We start from the raw sequence: 18,098 nt of genomic DNA, 5'->3' as shown, positions 1-18,098 counted from the left end.
CCCATAGCAAGTGGTTAAGTTCGCGTGCTCTGCTTTGGCAGCCCAGGGTTTGCTGGTTCGGATCCTGGGCATGGACCTAGCACCACTCATCAGGCCATGCTGTGGCAGCGTCCCACATAGAAGAAGCAGAGTGACCTACAACCAGGATATACGACTATGTACTGGGGCTTTGGAGAGAAAAGACAAAAAAAAAAAAAAGAGGAAGATTGACAACAGATGTTAGCTCAGGGCCAATCTTCCTCACCAAAAAAAAAAAAAAAAAAGCCTATGCTTAGGTTCACTGTCAGCAGGGAAGCACGGGCACAGTTGGACTGAAATGCCTCTGTACCATCTGGAAGAAGCTGTTGCTCTGAGCCCCTTGGGTCCCTCTTCCTCCCAATCCTGTCTACCCCCACCTCTTCCCCAGGACCCCATTCCCCAAATCCAACAATTAAAGGATAACTCATGGCACAGCAGGGGCCTCCAGCTGGCATTTCCTCTCACTGGTTGATTTTCACGCTCTAGTAGTTATTAAATAGTTTATCAGTTCTGTATATATGAGAAAAATACACACACCACATCAGTCAGTGTAGGCTAGGTTAGCTGCAGAAAGAAATGACCCTAGACCCTTGGTGGTTGATCACAACAAAGACGCATTTGTCACTCACACTACGTGACCGCTAAGGGTCTGCCATGCTCTGCCCCATGTCTTCTCCACGCTGGGACCAGGCTGATGGAGCAGCCTCACTCTGGAATCATCGCGGGAGAGGGAGTGGCAGCCCAAGTGCTGGCTGGGGAGATGCTGCTGATAAGTGCTAGGCATCACCTCTGTGCACATTTCATCATCCAGAAACGGCCAGCCTGAGTTACGGGGCAGGGACACTTACAGGAGAGGAGTTCCAACCTGCCACACACAGAATTCTGAAGATTTCCCTTGGGGCAGGCCTGGTGGCACAGTGGTTAGGTGTGCACGTTCCACTTCTCGGCAGTCTGGGGTTCGCCGGTTCAGATCCCGGGTGCGGACATGGCACCGCTTGGCAAAAGCTGTGCCATGGTAGGCGTCCCATGCACAAAGTAGAGGAAGATGGGCATGGATGTTAGCTCAGGGCCAGTCTTCCTCAGCAAAAAAAAGAGAGGAGTATTGGCAGTAGTTAGCTCAGCATTAATCTTCCTCAAAAAAAAAAATTTGCCTTGGTGATTTACCATGTTCACACTCTGCCTAACACCTGCCCATTCATCCTCTTGGCTGCTCCCCCACTTTCACAGCTACTCGGGCCTAATCCCTGTGTCAGGCCAGCCCTGTATCACTTCATTGTAGTTTCAGATGTCGTCTCATTTTTTCTGGCTTGATTTCAACCCCCAGATACGTTCTATCTTTGCCAACTCTTCTCTGCTGTCCACCGTAGCCTGAGGCCTTAGAAGGTGGTCTTCAAACTTCTTTAATTATGCCCTGCTGGCAGGAACAACTTTTGAGCATGTGTCCCAAAGGTATGTTTGTTTCAACTATGATATATTAAACTACAAATTCATTCATTAAACATTAAGTTTTAGCTTTTTTTTTTTTTGAGGAAGATTGGCCCTGAGCTAACACCTGTTGCCAATCTTCTTTTTTTCTTTTCTCCCCAAAGCCCCAGTACATATTTGTGTATCCTAGTTGTGAGTCCTTCTACTTCTTCCGTGTGGGTTGCCGCCACAGCATGGCTTGATGAGTGGTGCGTAGGTCTGTGCCCAGGATCCAAACTGGCAAACCCTTGGCAACTGAAGCGGTGTGTGCAAACCTAACCACTACACCACTGGGCTGGCCCCAAGTTTTAGCTTTTTAAAATAAATAGGAAAAGTTCTAAACTTTCTTAGCGTATCCTACTGATATGAGCTAAATAGTGTGCCTCTCAAAATCTGTATGTCAAAGTCCTAACCACCAGTACCTCAGAATGTGACCTTCTGTATTTGAAGATGGGGTCTTTAAAGAGAGAAGTTACAATGAGGTCATTAGGATGGGTCCTAATCCAATATGCCTGGTGTCCTTATGAGAAAAGGAGGTCAGGACACAGATGCCTACAGAGGGAGACCATGTGAGGACCCAGAAGATGACCATCCACAGGCCAAGGAGAGAGGCCTCCAGAAGCAACCAAGCCTGCCAACGCCTTGATCTTGAACTTCTAGACTTCAGAACTGTGAGAGAACAAGTTTCTGCTGTTTGAGCCCCCCAGTCTATGGTACTTGTTACAGTCGCCCCAGCAAAGCTATGTACCTACCCTGGACATAATTATTCCAGGGTACCCTCATTCCGGAAAACTTCTCTTCCAACAGTCCTAAATGGGTTCACTCCATATCTTATGCTACACGATAGTAACACTACTGCTAAATAAATAGCAGTTAGGATTTATTAAGAATCTTCTCAGGCCAAGGGTCCTCGACCATGGTCACTATGGCAGTACCTGACATAGTAGATGCACAATAAACATTTGTGGATGAACTGAATAAACTGTGAACTAAGAGGGAAGCCTTGTGACCCTCACCAAGAAACAGGCTCAGAGAGGCCAAGTGGTTTGCTCAAGGTCGCTCAGCTCTGTCTCAGCCCAAAGCTTGCCCTCTTAATGCACTCTTCCCTCTTGTCATTCTAACCCTTCACGGCCCAGCACCACCTCCTGCCCACCCCTGCTCCGCCCTGATGGAATTCACCATCTCAGGCTGTCATCCGCAGGCTGCAGAAGAGTGAGATTTCAGAGCTGAAGAGCCGAGGGATGATCAGAGGGAACCTGATTTACAGATGAGGAAACCAAGGCCCAGGAGTGTTCAGAGACATCTAGTGACTCCCAAGGCCACACAGCACACCTTATTCTTGGTCATCAGCTGACTTACCTGAATCATATACTCTCAATTCGAGTTCACACTAGTTTGCCCTCAAGAGTGAGTCTGAGACCCTCAAAAGGGCCCATTAAGGTAATGAAAAAACAAGTCCACAGAGTGGGAGAAGATATCTGTAACATAAATATCTGAGAAATATATATATATATATATATATATCCTGAATATATAAAGAACTTGTACAAATCAATAACAGAAAGACAGAAAAACCAATAGAAAAAGAGGCCAAAGACTTGAACAGGCCCAACATCAAAGTAGACATCCAAATGTCCAGTAAACATAAAACGGTGCTCAAATCGCTCAGCTACACAAAACATGTGGGAAGTGAAAATTAAAACCATAACATGATACCACCACATACCCACCGGAATGGATAAAGTGAGAAAGGTGGATAATGTCAAGTGTTGGTGAGGATGTAGAGCAACTGGAACTTGCTGCTGGTGGGAGTGTCAGTTAGTACCACCACTTTGGGAAACTGGCAGCATCTACTAATGTTGAATATACACCTGAACTATGATGCGGCAATTCTGCTCCTAGGGACGTAACGAACAGAAACAGATACAGATATTCACCCAAGAGACTGTACAAGAATGTTCGCAGCAACACTATGCATAATAGCAAAGATTATAAATACCACCAATGCCCATCGACAGTACAATAGATAGATAAATTTTTTATATATCCATACAATGAAATAGACGCCTGCATGAACTAACTATAGCTACAGGCAATGGTATGGGTGAATCTCACGAACATGCTGAAAAAAAGAAGTCAGACACAAGAGAGTTAATATTGTAAAATGCCACTCACATAAAGGGCAAAAGCAGGAAAACTAATCCACGGTGTTAGAGGTCAGGATAATAATTGCCTTTGGGGGAAGGTGGTGACTGGAAGGGCATAAGAGTAGCCGGAAGGGCTTCTAGGATGCTGTTAAGTTCTGTTTCTTGATAGGGGTGGGCTCACTTTGAGAAAGTGTGTCAAGCTGAGCCTGTGATTTGTACCGTATTCCAGATGTGTGCTACACTTCGCTGAAATGTATCCAAAAGAAAGGCCAAGCACCCATCTTGTTATAAACTGGCTCTTGAGCAGCAGCTGTTCTTTGAGATGTAGCACGTCATTTACACTGGAGGCTACTGTGAAACCCCTTACGAGTGCGGAAATATTTGACTGCTTGCAGCCTCCAGTCCCTATGGGGGGTTTTCTTGGCAGGGGTGAAACATCTCAGGAACGTCAGCTTGGTCTTTCCCCCAGCTAAAAATGTAAACTGTTGGCATGCAAGAGCTCCCGGGTGTGGTTTTGGGGTGGCTTTGTTCCTGAGGTCCTTGTTGATGTGGGGGTAACCACAGAGGCGCTCAGGGCCAGCCCCGAGGGCGCACTGCTTCAGCCCGATGCCCGACAGGAAGGAAAGAGAAATACGTCAGTTGTTCTAACAGAAGAAAAATTGACTTCCTTCTCTCTAGCACAGTCTCCTGGGCTCTTCTCTTGAAGCTGATGCAAAGGTAAGCTGAGCTTCCAAGTCCAGCCCTTTGGGCAGGTTGTTTTTGGGGTGGGGTGGGTAGAGATGATAATTACTATAATTTTTCTTAAATTGATGACATTGAAAAGCTGGGAAACAAAAACAATGATAACTTAGGTAAAGGATGACATGTAATTTTATTGAATAGCATACATTTAAAAGGTAGGGGAATAGTGACTTAAATGGAATGGAAGAAGTACTTTAGAGGTAATTAAAAAAACAAACCAAACCAAAAAACACTATCCAAAAGCTGTATCATGGGAATTTTTTTAAAGGTGGTGTAGAGTGTTGTTTGCTTTCTTCTTTGAGCTATAAATTCTTATACATACAGTTTATTCCCGTTTGGCCCTGAATCTTGTTTTGATTACCCATAATCTCCAATTTGGAGGTGGAACATAAATATAATTCTAAAATAAAAAAATGAAGTTAGCTAGGGCCTAATTTAAATTTCTTTCCATTATGCTTCCTCCACCTCGAACAAATTTCTTGGCAAGAGGAGAGATTCTGAGAGGGAAATGCCCTGTAGATATTAGGGATCTTTTAAGAAGTTAGAATTGGTGTAGAAACAGATTATTCAGCCAACACAGTGGGAAATTCTAACTTTTTAACTGTTCTGCCTAAACAAAGCATAAGTCTTCGGAGTTAGACCCAGATTAGAGTGTGACTTTAGGTCAGTTGCTTGATTGCTCCAGCCTCACTCTCTTCGCCTGTAGAATGGGTGCACTTCATTGTGTTGGCTGTTGTAAGGAGGATTGAGATGATGCATGCAGAGTACTTACACACTGGCCCAGGGTAGGTGCTAAAGAAACAGTAGTGGTTGGGACAATAGTCTAACAACAATTGTGAGTAGTACCTATAACAATGGAATAATATGAATTCTCTTTTCTTCATCCTCTTCTAAGAAGAGCTCAGGTTTGAGCCACGAAAACCATGATTTCTATTTCAGCGTTTTACTCTGAGTCTCCGATAGCGTTCTTTGTTTTTTTGGCAGCAGATGCCTACCAGAATGAGAAAGAATAAAGAGAGCCAGCGGTGAATCACAGTGACCTTTCAGAATGAAGTGTTTTTTCCACTTTCTCCTATCTCAGGCACGCTTCAAGTTTTCTAGATTTAAGCCACATACATGCAACTTCACATATAATAAAGGACAGAGTTTTGAGGGACCCACAGCTTATATAACTTTATAACTTCTTTAAGAAAATGAATACAAAACTAGGTACGCGGCCTTGGATGGGGCCGTGCAGGTGAGGGATGCCAAAGCTTGTGCTTCACTAGCTTCCTGGAAAACGCACCTCCAATTAAGTAACGAGAGAAAAGGAATCTATAAAGGCACATCTCCATTTTGGTGTGAGACTCTGTGACAAACACATAGGCATGTCGTCTCACCTTAAAAAACGAAACCTGTCAGGTTTAGTCCTCGAGTCGGAGCCCCGTGGGGGTTGGAACTACGGAGACAGGAGCTGTTCTCTATCTCCTTCCTTGGGTGGACCAGGGTTCTTCGTGGCTGGGACAGGCTTCCATAAAGAATGTACACAAGCAAAAGAAGGATGACATTTTCAAGGAACGCTTCAAGGTCAGTGAGTCACTCAGCTTTTCCCCTGTGTACTAGGCTGTGCAGCCTCTCAAGGAAATGGCTGTGGTAAAGCTTCACAGCAGCAAGGTTGCCTGCCCTGAAATGACCGCTCTGTGAGCCGTGGCAAGGCCTCGGCTTCCAGCCTCTGAGAGCGTTCTGTAGTTTCCCTTGAAAGTCGGGGTAGCAATGAGGTCACGTTCACACACACGCACGCAGCTGCAATTTGCCACATTTCACTCGGGTCTCATTTCCCCTCCATCGCAGAGAGGTGGTGAAGCTTCATTTCCTTTGATCTGAGGCCCCGCTGCTCAGAGACGATGGATAATTGGATGAAAGGAATAGGGAACCGCTGCCTGCAGATAAGGAGCGTTCCCTTTCCTGGCCTTCTTTTATCTTCTCGCCCTCAATTTGATATTCCTGGTACTTTTCCCCCTTGTCAGATCTAAAAGCCGAAGTCAAGCTTTGCTGTCAGGCTGAGGAAAGCGAGCAAGCGTTGTTTCAAAATTCCAGTACACGATCGGCTATTTCTTTCTCCTGGCAAAGTGGTCCCACATGTTTCTCCCCTGGGACGCCTTCCCCGACCCCCCCCAGCCATTTCTGCTCTCTCCGTACGGAGTGAGTCGTGCCTTCCTCTGAGCATTCTGCTTCTCTGTAGATCTTTGGTTTTTATACTCATCGTACTGTGTTATCACTTATCTGTTCGCATGTCTGTTTTCTGGCTGGAATGTGAGCTTGAATGCAGAGATTGGCTCTGACTTATTTTAGATCCTCAATACCTGGCACGTGCTTGGCACACAGAAGGCCAATGAAATAAGTGCCGTCAAGTCGATGCTCTAAATACCATAATCAAACTGTTTGTCTGGATGCCAAAGTTCCACTGGGATGCAGCGTGACTAGATGCAGACAAAGTGGAAATACGTGGATTGAAGTGCTGTGCTGCGTTTAGGAGGAGACCCGCCGGTCTCCGCCCCTGCTGCCTGCGTCCCTAACAGTCCCAGATAAATGGCTTGGTTTTGGGGCTTTAGGGCCTTCCTGATGGAGAGTGCAGAGGAATACTTCTGAGTCCTGCTTGCTTTGTTCCAGCCATTGCTCCAGGGCTGTACCCAGATGATTCTGGAATTGGGGTTTGATCCCAGATTGTCTGACTCACAGGCTGATGCTGAGATGGTTCGGTGTGGAGTGCTTCTCTCAGTGGCCTTGGGAGACTTTTTGCTTCAGAGTGATGCTCTGGTATAGGTTTTATTTATTTTTATTTTTATTTTTTTTGAGGAAGATTAGCCCTGAGCTAACTACTGCCAGCCCTCCTCTTTTTTTGCTGAGGAAGACTGGCCCTGAGCTCACATCCGTGCCCATCTTCCTTTACTTTATATGTGGGATGCCTACCACAGCATGGCGTGCCAAGCAGTGCCATGTCCACATCCGGGATCCAAACTGGCAAACCCCGGGCTGCCAAGAAGTGGAACGTGCACACTTAACTGCTGTGCCACTGGGCCAGCCCCTGATTTATTTTTTAATGGTTATATAAAATTAGGCTGGTAGGTGGAGCATTGGCAAACAGAAGCCGTCACTATTGCAACGTTACACAAATGCAATAGAAAAAGGTGATAGGGGCTACACTCAGCTCCACGTGGGCGAGGACAGAGCCTGACTCCAGTGTCTGGACAAAATGAACACAGTGTGAGAATTTGTGGAGTGAAAGAGAGAGAGAGTGACTAAACATCGTCTGAGAGAAATGGATCTGGGAGAGTTCACCGTTCAAGCTCTGAGATGGTGAATTTTTGCATGAGGTCGTTAAAGAAAATACGTTTCAGTACGCTGCTCAGATCTGGAACTGACTCAGCTATTCCTGTGCTTTTCAGATTTCTGATACCGAAGCACTCCAAACGAGCGCTCGCTCACTCCCCTGACTATCCTTCCTTCCGACTCTACTTGAATTAACGCTTCCTGCTTGGGCAAGAAAACCACATGTCACAATATTCGCTGGGTTTCTCAACTCAAGCCAAACATTCAGGACCTGCTTGCTGGGTGATGAGGGATGAGTGAAACACGATGTCACCCCTAAAAGGGACACTCGGATGCAAGACAAAATGGAGTGAGGGTCACAGGAGAGAAACGGACCAAGTAGAAAGGGGTCATAGATGACGGAGCCATAATTTTGATTGTAAATAAGGTGAAAGCTCCTGGATTAGGTAGCAATTAGTCTGGACCTTGAAAGATTAACAGTAATATTGATGCTCTACCACGACTAAGAATGATAATTAGTTTATTGATTGCTTATTATATGCTTGTCATTCTGGTCTCAGTACCTTCTATGCGTCAACGCTTTTAACCCTCACAACAGCTCTGTGAAGTAGGTGTGTAATTCTCTCCACTTTCTAGACAGGAAGCTGAGTCCCAGAGGGGCTTAGGTAACTTGCCCCGCGTCTCGATAGCTAGGAAAGGGCAGAGCGGAGCTATTCACCCACAGTCAGGCTCCAATCCCTGTTCCTTGGCTGCTCCCTCCACTGCCTCTGAGTAAGTTAGATGTCGGTAGGCAGAAGGAAGAGCAGGAGGAGATCACGGAAAAGGAAAAGCAAGTGATGTGTTCAGGGAATAGTCTCGAATATGTTCAATATGGGAGTGTTGGAGCATTTTGTGGGAATTGAGAATGGAGACGTAGGAAGAGACCAGATCTGGGAGGGTCAGCAATGCTGTGTTCGTCCTGCTTTGGAATTTTAGGCAGTGGAGAACCTGGGCTCCTGTACTGGAGGCAGAATGACAGATTCCTGCCTCAGTATTGTTGCATATACTGTCCCTCAGCCTAGAGATGTCACCCTCCTTCTTCCCGTTCCTTAGACCACCTCCTCTTTTCCCAGGCTCAGTGGAAGTCACTTCTGCTGTGAAGATTTTCCTGTCCTCTCCTGTCACTGGTCTTCCTCTTACCATCCATTGGGTAGTTTTAATACTGGTACAACTGCTCCCGTTGGTGCCCGCAGCCATTTGCGTGCAAGCTAACGGGTACGGCCAGCTCTGGATCCCGTCAGCTGAGCCTGTTACCCACTTTGTGAGTGTTACAAGTGCCATTCTCTCACCTCACTCTGTCACCCCAGACAGTAACACATAGCATAGTGCAAGGAACGTGCAAACTGATTTGAATAGATTTGATGTAACTCGTTTACAACCTCCATTTTCTACTCTAAGACGTCACAAAAATCCAAAGCATCCAAGAAAGAAGGTATATTTGTTTTATCCGTATTTTTAAGAATATGACAAATATTCCAGGGGCTGGCCGGGTGGCATAGTGATTAACTGCGCATGCTCTGCTTCAGCAGCCTGGGATTCACCAGTTTGGATCCTGGGCACAGACCTACACACCGCTCATCAAGCCACACTGAGGCAGCGTCCCACATAGCAGAACTAGAAGGACCTACAACTAGCATATACAGCTATGTACTGGGGCTTTGGGGAGAAAAAAAAAAGGAAGAGGAAGATTGGCAACAGATGTTAGCTCAGGGCCAATCTTCCTCCCAAAAAAAGAAAAAACAATTCCCGCATTATTTCTAATTTCCAGCTGGTAGATGGCCAGAAATGTAATCTGTCCAAGTGTACCCTATCTTCCTAATGCCATGGGGAGGATGGAATTATCTCTGACTTTCTTGGTATTTACCCTGGGCCTGTGCTGCTTATTAACTCACTCCATCTGCCTCCCTAGGAACCTCTATTGACTAGGAAGAAATTCACTAAAAAAAAAAAAAAAATTTAAAAATAAGTAAATTGTCGCCATGGGTCTGGGGCACCTTGTCTTGGCTAAGTAGCCTATGAGCTAAGAATAGTTTGGTGAATGATTTTTGAGTGATTTGGAAGATGGAATACAGAGTGGACCCTCCCAGCTGTCAGTTGATAGCAAACTTGTAAGAATTTACATGCCGGCCTCCCAGGGATAAGGCGCAGAAAGAGCTCCAGATTCTGTTCAAGAGGATCGAAAAGACGCGGCTGAAATAATTTATATGAAAAGAGGGACTCTGAGCCCTCAATTATAACCTGGAAATCAGGCTGGAAATTGCACATGCAAACAAACTCATAACCAAACGGAAGGCCCCAAATCAAAACCCACACAACTTAAAATAACAGCCAACCAGTTCTCCAGTTCCCTCCCCCGTTCTCCTACAAATCCAATAACATGTTGAGAAATGAACAGGAGAATGACATAATTTAATTTGTAAGTGACCTTCGACATTATCGGATCCTCTAATTCAGTGGTTCTTAAACCCGTGAGACCCAAAGCTCACTCTTTATAGGAAATATTTTGTAGTTCACCTTTTACTATCTGGAGATAGAATTCATGTATAATATAACCTACCTTCACTAATAATAATAATAATACAATGTCGCTACTGTGATAAAAGGAGAAACAAAGGGACAGTAAATTATAATAATATAATATGTACTCGTATGTGTAAACTACACTAGAAGCCACAGGGAGGTTGTCAGACGTTTGCATGCGTAGAGCCGTGTTACATGTGATGTCTAAAATGCAGGCGTCACCAGTGTAGGGCATTAGTGATGCAAATACTACGAGCAAGCTTGCCCTCAGTGACGCAGACTTCTGAAATGATCAACAATTCTTGCTAAAGTTCTAAATGAAACACAGCACAGCCTTCCTTCAATTTACACAGTAGTTGCATTCTAGAAAACTCAAGAGGATACTAAAAGGCTGCAAGATACACTTTGTGTTTATATGAGTTAAATTCTGTTATCGAATAATTACGATTTTTTCCCTAATTAAATTATCTGGTGAGATAGTCAGCATTTATATGGGAACGCAAGATAATTCATTGTCACCGTGACAACCATAAACACACCCCACAAATTTCTAAAGATGAAAGTGTGGTGCTGCCCCACTGAAAATCCTGAATGAGCCCCAGTGAGATGCATCAACTGTGGCACAAACGTGTGAAATGGGATGTCCAAACCGCTATGCCAGCTGGGACACTAGGAGGACATTGGAACCAAAGAGAAAACACCTTCCTAGGTTTCGATTCAATCTTGACGTGAACAATCCTGGGGTGACGCTCTAGGCGCACCATTTGCATCATTTCAAAAAGTCTCCCTTGTTTAGAGAAGATCAGGAAACAGAGATTCCAAGTTAAAGAAAAAAGTACATTTCGATCCAAGAATAGAAGGCTTTACTCGTAGTGGATATTAACCAAGTCTTTGAATGACCGAAGGTTTATAGAAGCTAGAATCAAAATCTCTGACAGTCGAGAATAAAAGCACAGTGGGATGGATGTTGAACGCCCATATCTCTAGTTTTCTAAGCTTTACCCCTGTGTCGACTTGGAATACCAGAAGGCACCATGTTTGGTCTATATTTGAAAGACGTTCAGTGAGTGATAATTTGTGGCTACATCCTTAGCTTTAATTTGAGATCAATATAATAAGGACGCATGAAGCCCAGTTCTGCACCTCTTGCCAAACCGCTGCTCAAATAATTGATCATCTTCTCAGTCTGTGCCCTCTCCACCTTGAGAATGTCCTTGTTTCCTTTTGGTTTATCGGAACGATATATGCCACCTCGAATTCTCGTTTGGTTTCCTTCCGTTTCGCTTCGCTTGGCTACTAGGCAGTCAGAAACACAGCTAACGCCCAAGTACAGTGACTGCTTCCCTGCGGGTTCCTGGTAGAATGACCTCCCGTTTTCCCTCTGGCTGCTGATGTCTCTCTGACTTTAATTGTCCTCCCTGTGCTTTTACTGTAAGTGGCATCACATTCCTGTTAGACGCAGGACAGGGTGTAAGTTACGGTCAATCAAATCGTCACCCTAAGCACTGAAGCAGTGCCTGGCACTTGGAAAGTGCTCAATAAATATTTACCGAATGAATGGATGGGTGGATGGATCCAGAAACAACTGAATTTCACTTTTCTGTAACCAGGAGTGAATGGCCACTAGGGGGACGGTGAGCTCCCACTTATCTGGGAAAAGGGCACTCCGAGGCCCACAGGCATGGAATTGATAGAGCATAGCAGTGTTTTTAAATGACATTGAATCCTGTATTTCTGAAATGCGTAAGACCTAGCTACCTGAAGGAGAGAGCATTCGAGCGTTCCAGGATTCCCCCAGTGCGTCCGCTTGGTGGTGTCATTTTCAGCCGAGGGCCACTCTGGTCCCAGTTAACCCAAGAGATGAAGACCAGAGCCAGAGAGTGGAGCCCGAAAGCCACGTGCAGAGAATGCTCAGTGCACAGATTGTGTGTTTTGAGCCACGTGCAAAAATATTCATTTAAAATACTCGAGAATCAGACAAACCAGATAGTTATTGGCCCAGTAGCATAGTTAATAGATGAAAGGATTAGATTAGATTAGGAAGAAAAAGAAAAAAAAAAAGGAAGAACCAAGGGGCAACTTTAGAAGAAATAGGCTCATAACGTTGGTGGCTTGATGGCCAGTTTGTGCCTTACCACTTAGCACTTTGATTACACGCTGTTGCATATTGCTTTTCTCTTTTCCAGAGACGCAGAGGCTTGGGCGGCTAAGATCTGCTAGTTCCATCTGTTCATCCGGAAACTGCAGACGGACGAGGGAGGAGGCTTCGCCCTTGGTGGCGCAGTGAGTTACCAGCTGCGCTGGGCTAGAGCCCCAAGTCCTTGTCAACTTTGTCATTTTCCCACCATCTATATGGGAAGCCTTTTGAGAGCAGGCACTTATGAGCACTGCACCAAGTACTAGAGGCCAAGAGCGTCCGTCCCCTTTCAGCTCTGAGTTTTCCTGCTTCTCATGCAACCTCCGCAACTTGGATGAGCAAATTATTTGTACTTGATCTTACAATAGAGAAACTGACAAATATAGAATCTTGTATGCCAGGGGTCCTTCACCTGTAGGTCCATGAACTCGGATGTGAACAAAATGACCTATTATCATTAATCTCTAACTAAAATTTAGCATCTCCTTCAATTATGAATACAGACATCAAACCATAGTAGAACCAGCAGGACTTGTGACTGTTACCAAGAGAAATCACAGATATTTTCAGGCCACGTTGTATGTTGCGGACATCCCAAAATATTGTTTATAAGCATCACCACTTTGAAATTATGGTAGTCATTAGACCACTGCTATGTTTATTATTTCATGCATCAGTGAACACATCTATTACTATATTATAATGTAGAAATATCTCAGTATAATCGATTTCCTTTGTAACCCAATGTATTTTGTTTTATGCGTTTGAATATGGAGGCTTCACCAGACTGCTAAAGATTAAGAAAAACTGCTAAAGATTAAGAATCTCTGCTTAAAGAGAAGAATCCTTTAAGAGTCTATTAACCTCTGGTTCACTAATTTGCCATGGATCAGAAATTAATATAATGTGAATTTCTGCTGAAGCCCAACAAAGGGAGTTTAACTTCTATAGCGTTGAAAGTAGGTCCTATTACTGAGGGATTAGTGTAGATTTGATAACAAAATGGCATTATAGAAAGTATATTGATTCCATTTTCTGTGTTTTCTGCATTTCATTGATATGCATCTCTCCAGCGGATTATCGGTTCAATGCCGTCTTCTTAGTTGGGGGGAGGAACAGATGGACGGTGATGTGTGTCAACATCGCTGATGGAAAAAGAATGTAGCAGAATGTACGCAGAACCTTTCAACTGGCGTTAAACAGAAACAAGACCCCATGCGTAAGGCAGCCCGTGGAAACGGTTAAAACCCAGAAATAATGGATAAGTGACTGAGTTGTGGTCCCTTCAGACATTGCTAATTGATTAAAATTTTTCTGGGTTTTGAAATTCATTTAAAAAATAATAGCTAACAGTTGAGAACATCATTTTTCTAATATATTTTCAACAACGATGATGTCCATTAAACAGATCTTTCTATCTCTCTAATCACTGGAGATAGAGAATCCATATCAGAAAAACCCAAGTTCAGAGACACAAGAAAGCCAATTTAATAAAACTTAAAATATTACATTATCACCATGGCAGAAAATGCAGAGTTCTGTCTGTGTAGAACATTTGGTCTTTTCTGAAGTGATACAGAGATACACAAGCCAGGAAAAATGATGCCGTATTTGCTGTCTTTCCTATAGGTATTGAACTGGCTGGGCTTTCGGTTATCATTACTGCTGGCCTGAAAACATTGGAAGGGGAAGGTTAGCTTCTAGAAGTCGTTGATACGCTTCTTATTGCTATTTGTAAGTTCCCTCAGACAGGGATTACTTCTGCTTTGCAGAAATTATCTGCTTGGAGCCACGCATGACTTATAACAATCTCTGGCTAAACCTCAGAACAAAGATATGCTTTCATCTTAGACGGATGTCAGAGGCTGCGACAGGACCCTGTGGAAAGGCTCCCCAGGGGGCGTGAGGCACTGGGAGCGACAACTCCAAGAAGAGGGACAGCCTCTTGGGGCTTTCTTCTCCCGGGAGTGTGACACAGTTAAAAAGGAAAAAAAGAGCCACCAGCAGAACAGTTGCCACTGAAATCGGAGAGGGAGCTCTGTCGAGAACTAGGGGTTGCTGCTGGCCTCTCTGAGCTCATCCACAGGACGGGAGCGCTGGGTCATGGAGTAAAACTTCAGCTTGGGTCTAAGAGAAGAAAGAGGACATGGCCCAAGAAGTCAATCTGAATTCCCTCCAGGAGGTAGAGCGCGAGGAGATTCTCCAGGTCCTGTACCGAGACCAGGCGGTTCAAAACATCGAGGAGGAGAGGATACGGTATGTTGCTATCAAATGGGTGGAATTCTTTGGGTTTTTGGCTTCTTCTGCTCGGCACCTGCTGCTGCTTGGCGTGTTGCTACTTGTATACTTATTGCTGCTTGCCTTGCTTCTCAGCTTCTTGTCTGACAAGAGTCCCCGTGAAGGGCTGGAGATGACCGTTGCTGTCTAACTAAACTTTGAAGATGATGAGGGAAACGGAAGGCTGCTTTCGTTATTCATTTAAAATAATGCCTTTTTGTGATAAGTTTGCTGTCTGTCTGCATGTCCATTTGCCTACTTTGCAGGAATAATTCCAAAGCAGCTTTTCAAGCTTCCAATATACCCCTCAAGGAAAGACCTCCAGCTAAGGGTTTTCCTAAATTATTTTTGGTGGTAACTAAAGGCACAAAAGAAAGCAGCTTAGAAACAGCAGATCTGCTGGAATCCATTCCTGTCTTTTTCTTGGCCTGCTTTTTTTCCCCAGTCGGCTTTGAGGAAAGGGAACACAGACTATGAACCGGCTCAGCCTGTTCCTTGGCCGATTTGTCAACAGGGAGCTTCTTTCCTTGTCTGTCTCTGAGCTGCACAGGCTGCTTGACATTAGTTAAGACTGAGTAAGGCGGTGCTGGACTGTACCAAACAGTGTCTGCTGTTAGCTGTCAAGATCCGACTTTAGGGGCTGGCCTGGTGGCGCAGCAGTTAAGTTCACATGTCCTCCTTTGGCGGTCCGGGGTCCGCTGGTTCGGATCCCAGGTGCGGACATGGCACCACTTGGCAAGCCATGCTGTGGTAGGCATCCCACATATAAAATAGAGGAAGATGGGCACGGGTGTGAGCTCAGGGCCAGTCTACCTCAGCAAAAAGAGGAGGATTGGCAGCAGATGTTAGCTCATGGCTAATCTTCCTCAAAAAAAAAAAAAAAATCCGTCTTTAAATATGGTGATGCTGTGTTTATCGATGTGAGGTCTAGAAAAAAAGTAAACGGAATAGGCTTTTTGATTTTGTTTTGTTTTTGATGGTAGCACTCTTTCAGAGTCTGCCAAGAAAAATACAAGTATGAAATAAAATTTTGGACAACCAAATGCTTGAGCAATGAGAGAACTTTTCTGGTTAACTGGAAGCCACAGTTCTATCCTCCCCTATTATCTATCCTTTTTTTATCCTCCTGTCATCCCAAAGCTCTCTAAATGTACTTATACTTTCTTCCATTAAAAAATATAATTCACTGAACAAAATTAAATTTTCTCTGATGATTAAGGATCTTTCAGTGATTTAGAAACATCGCTTTGAATATTAACAAAGTGACATGGCTACTGTGGGAAGGAACTTTTGTTCCAAAGGGTACTGATTCTAGGGCAAATCCTGAAAGCTGGACGTAAGCGAGTTTCTTGGGATTGGCCTCTCTCTTCTAAAAGTAGGCAAACAGAGACATTTCATAAAAGAGTGTTCACCTTTTTGGGATCCAATGTAATGTCACTTTGTACTAGGGCTATTGTCTGGGGGAAAATAGAGACTGGAAGTGTACTGACCAACCATAAAAAACAGTAGCAAAAGCATAGCATCAGTTAACTAATTGTACCGGGTAACTTACGACAACAGCAGGTGTGTATGCTGTATGTCTACAGACCTTTCCATGCCTTGCATATTAGAATTGATGCCATTTTCTGTGTTTTTTCCTCTTCTCTCACCATTCCTGCTTACCTTTATAACACCTTTTGGGCAGAAAGGGATGAACCTGGAAAAGATCAGCAGTGAACTCCTCTGTGCCAGGCATAATGTTTATGTTTGGCCATTTAATCCTCATAGCAACCCTGGGAGGTAAGGTTTTCTCATCTCTGTTTCACAGTCGAGGAAACCTCTGAGCCTCTGCTCCGAGAGGTTGAGTGAGATCCCTGCTTCACACAGCCATGTTGGAAACTGGGGGTGTTGGATGCCAAAGCCCCTTCTCTCTTGCCACACGGGGTACTGTTGAGGCCCTTGCTGTGTGGGAGTATGTCCGGTATCTGTCCTTCTGTTCGGCCATATCTTATTATTTGACTCTCTGGGTCACAGGAAACTGAAGACGCACCTTCAGCGTCTCCGGTGGAAGGGCGCGAAGAGCGTGAGCCAGGAGTACAAACAGAAGTCCTGTGCCCGCTGCCAGCGGATGCTGGGGTTCCTGCTGAACCGGGGGGCAGTGTGCCACGGCTGCAGCCACCGCGTGTGCTCTGAGTGCCGGGTGTTCCTGAGGAGGACCCACGCCTGGAAGTGCACCGTGTGCTTCGAGGACAGGTGAGGATCCCAGGGGTCCCTTCTCTCCACGGACTCAGGCGTCTGACACAGGCCAAGACAAACAGTTGATACAAAGCACCATCACTCCTCGAATTCAATCAGCAAATGTTTACAGAGTGCCTGATATGGAGCTGCTTTTCCAGACGTGGAAGTTATTGTCATTTAAAACGAAAGTTTATTACATAAAACAGTTTTTTCCTTAATTTGTAAAACTTTGTTTGCCGTGGCTAAGGTTAGGTTAACCCAGGAGTTAAGATGCACTGAGATTTCTTAACTAGGTGTCTTAGTTTTCTTAGACCTGAAGTTATCTCTTTTAGAGAAAGTGGAGTGGATTTTAACACAGAGAATATTCGAGTGATCCTATGCAGCTTTCAATGAGGCCTTTTTCAAGGAGGCAAGCTGACCTATATAGGTACTTGAATAAAGAAATGGGTACGCTTTCTATTGGTGATAGCCTGAAACTACATATATTTTAATCTTTTGGTCTTGTAAAGTTTAAAAAATTTTTTAACACGGAACTGGTATTTTTGAACTACCCACTTTGAAAATGATAAAGAACGTATTTGGCTTGGACTCCTGCTGTCCAAAGCAAGAATGGGCTGGTCACCGATTCCTTGAAAACACAAGGGAGAGGCTTTCTGTTTGTTAGGGGAGAGGGTGCACAAGGACATCGCGGAACTTACGAGAAGGGAGAAATGTTCGTCTGGTGCGACGCTAGGAGAGCAATCAGAGACTTTGAGGTTTGAAAACAACCTCTAAATATTGCTGCAGATGTGTGAGGGCCCCGGGACAAAGCTTGCGAGGGGCGCTTATACAGCATGGCTGTGGCGACTGGGTTTCCTCTCCCCTAAATGGCGCTGATTGTGTTTGTTGGGCACCCTGACCTAATCTCCTTGAATTTCCTGTCCCTTGCAAGGCCTGATGTATTTCAATCACTCATCCAAAGTAAGTGAAGTTGCTTAACCAGATTTCTTTGCTCCTGCACTGCATACCTCTCATTTCCATAAAAGCACGCCAAGTCACACCAACTTGTATCAGTTACCTCTGCGCATCTCAGATTTCTTTGGTTTGTTGATGCCAATGCCCTCCAGGCTGTTCTTAGCTTGAGAGGCAAAGATAAAGAATTACTTTTAACCCTCGCTGGCCACACCTGTGCTCAGGCAGGTCTGAGCTCTTCAGAAAGTAAGTAGGAATTCCGAATAATTTCTAGAAAG

General features: G+C 44.7%; 1 protein-coding gene across 4 annotated transcripts in view; it reads left to right on the top strand.

The window, feature by feature from the left end:
• The first annotated feature begins 4,330 nt into the window (after positions 1 to 4,330).
• Positions 4,331 to 18,098, top strand: part of SYTL3 (synaptotagmin like 3) — an 85,994-nt gene continuing 72,226 nt past the window's right edge. For 2 of the 4 annotated variants that reach the window (XM_046669528.1, XM_046669525.1), the window contains exons 1-3: positions 4,331 to 4,346; positions 12,425 to 14,631; positions 16,666 to 16,884. In XM_046669528.1, coding sequence (XP_046525484.1) covers positions 14,522 to 14,631; positions 16,666 to 16,884 — 329 coding nt within the window. In that variant the 5' untranslated portion in view covers positions 4,331 to 4,346; positions 12,425 to 14,521. Of the gene's footprint in view, positions 4,347 to 12,424; positions 14,632 to 16,665; positions 16,885 to 18,098 lie in introns of those variants that run through there. The other 2 variants (XM_046669526.1, XM_046669527.1) reach the window with 2 other exon arrangements.

The sequence above is a fragment of the Equus quagga genome, chromosome 8 (genome assembly GCF_021613505.1).
Source record: "Equus quagga isolate Etosha38 chromosome 8, UCLA_HA_Equagga_1.0, whole genome shotgun sequence".
Taxonomy (NCBI): Eukaryota; Metazoa; Chordata; class Mammalia; order Perissodactyla; family Equidae; genus Equus; species Equus quagga.
Note: the sequence above shows the minus strand (reverse complement) of the source record. Positions and strands in the feature narration are given on the sequence as shown.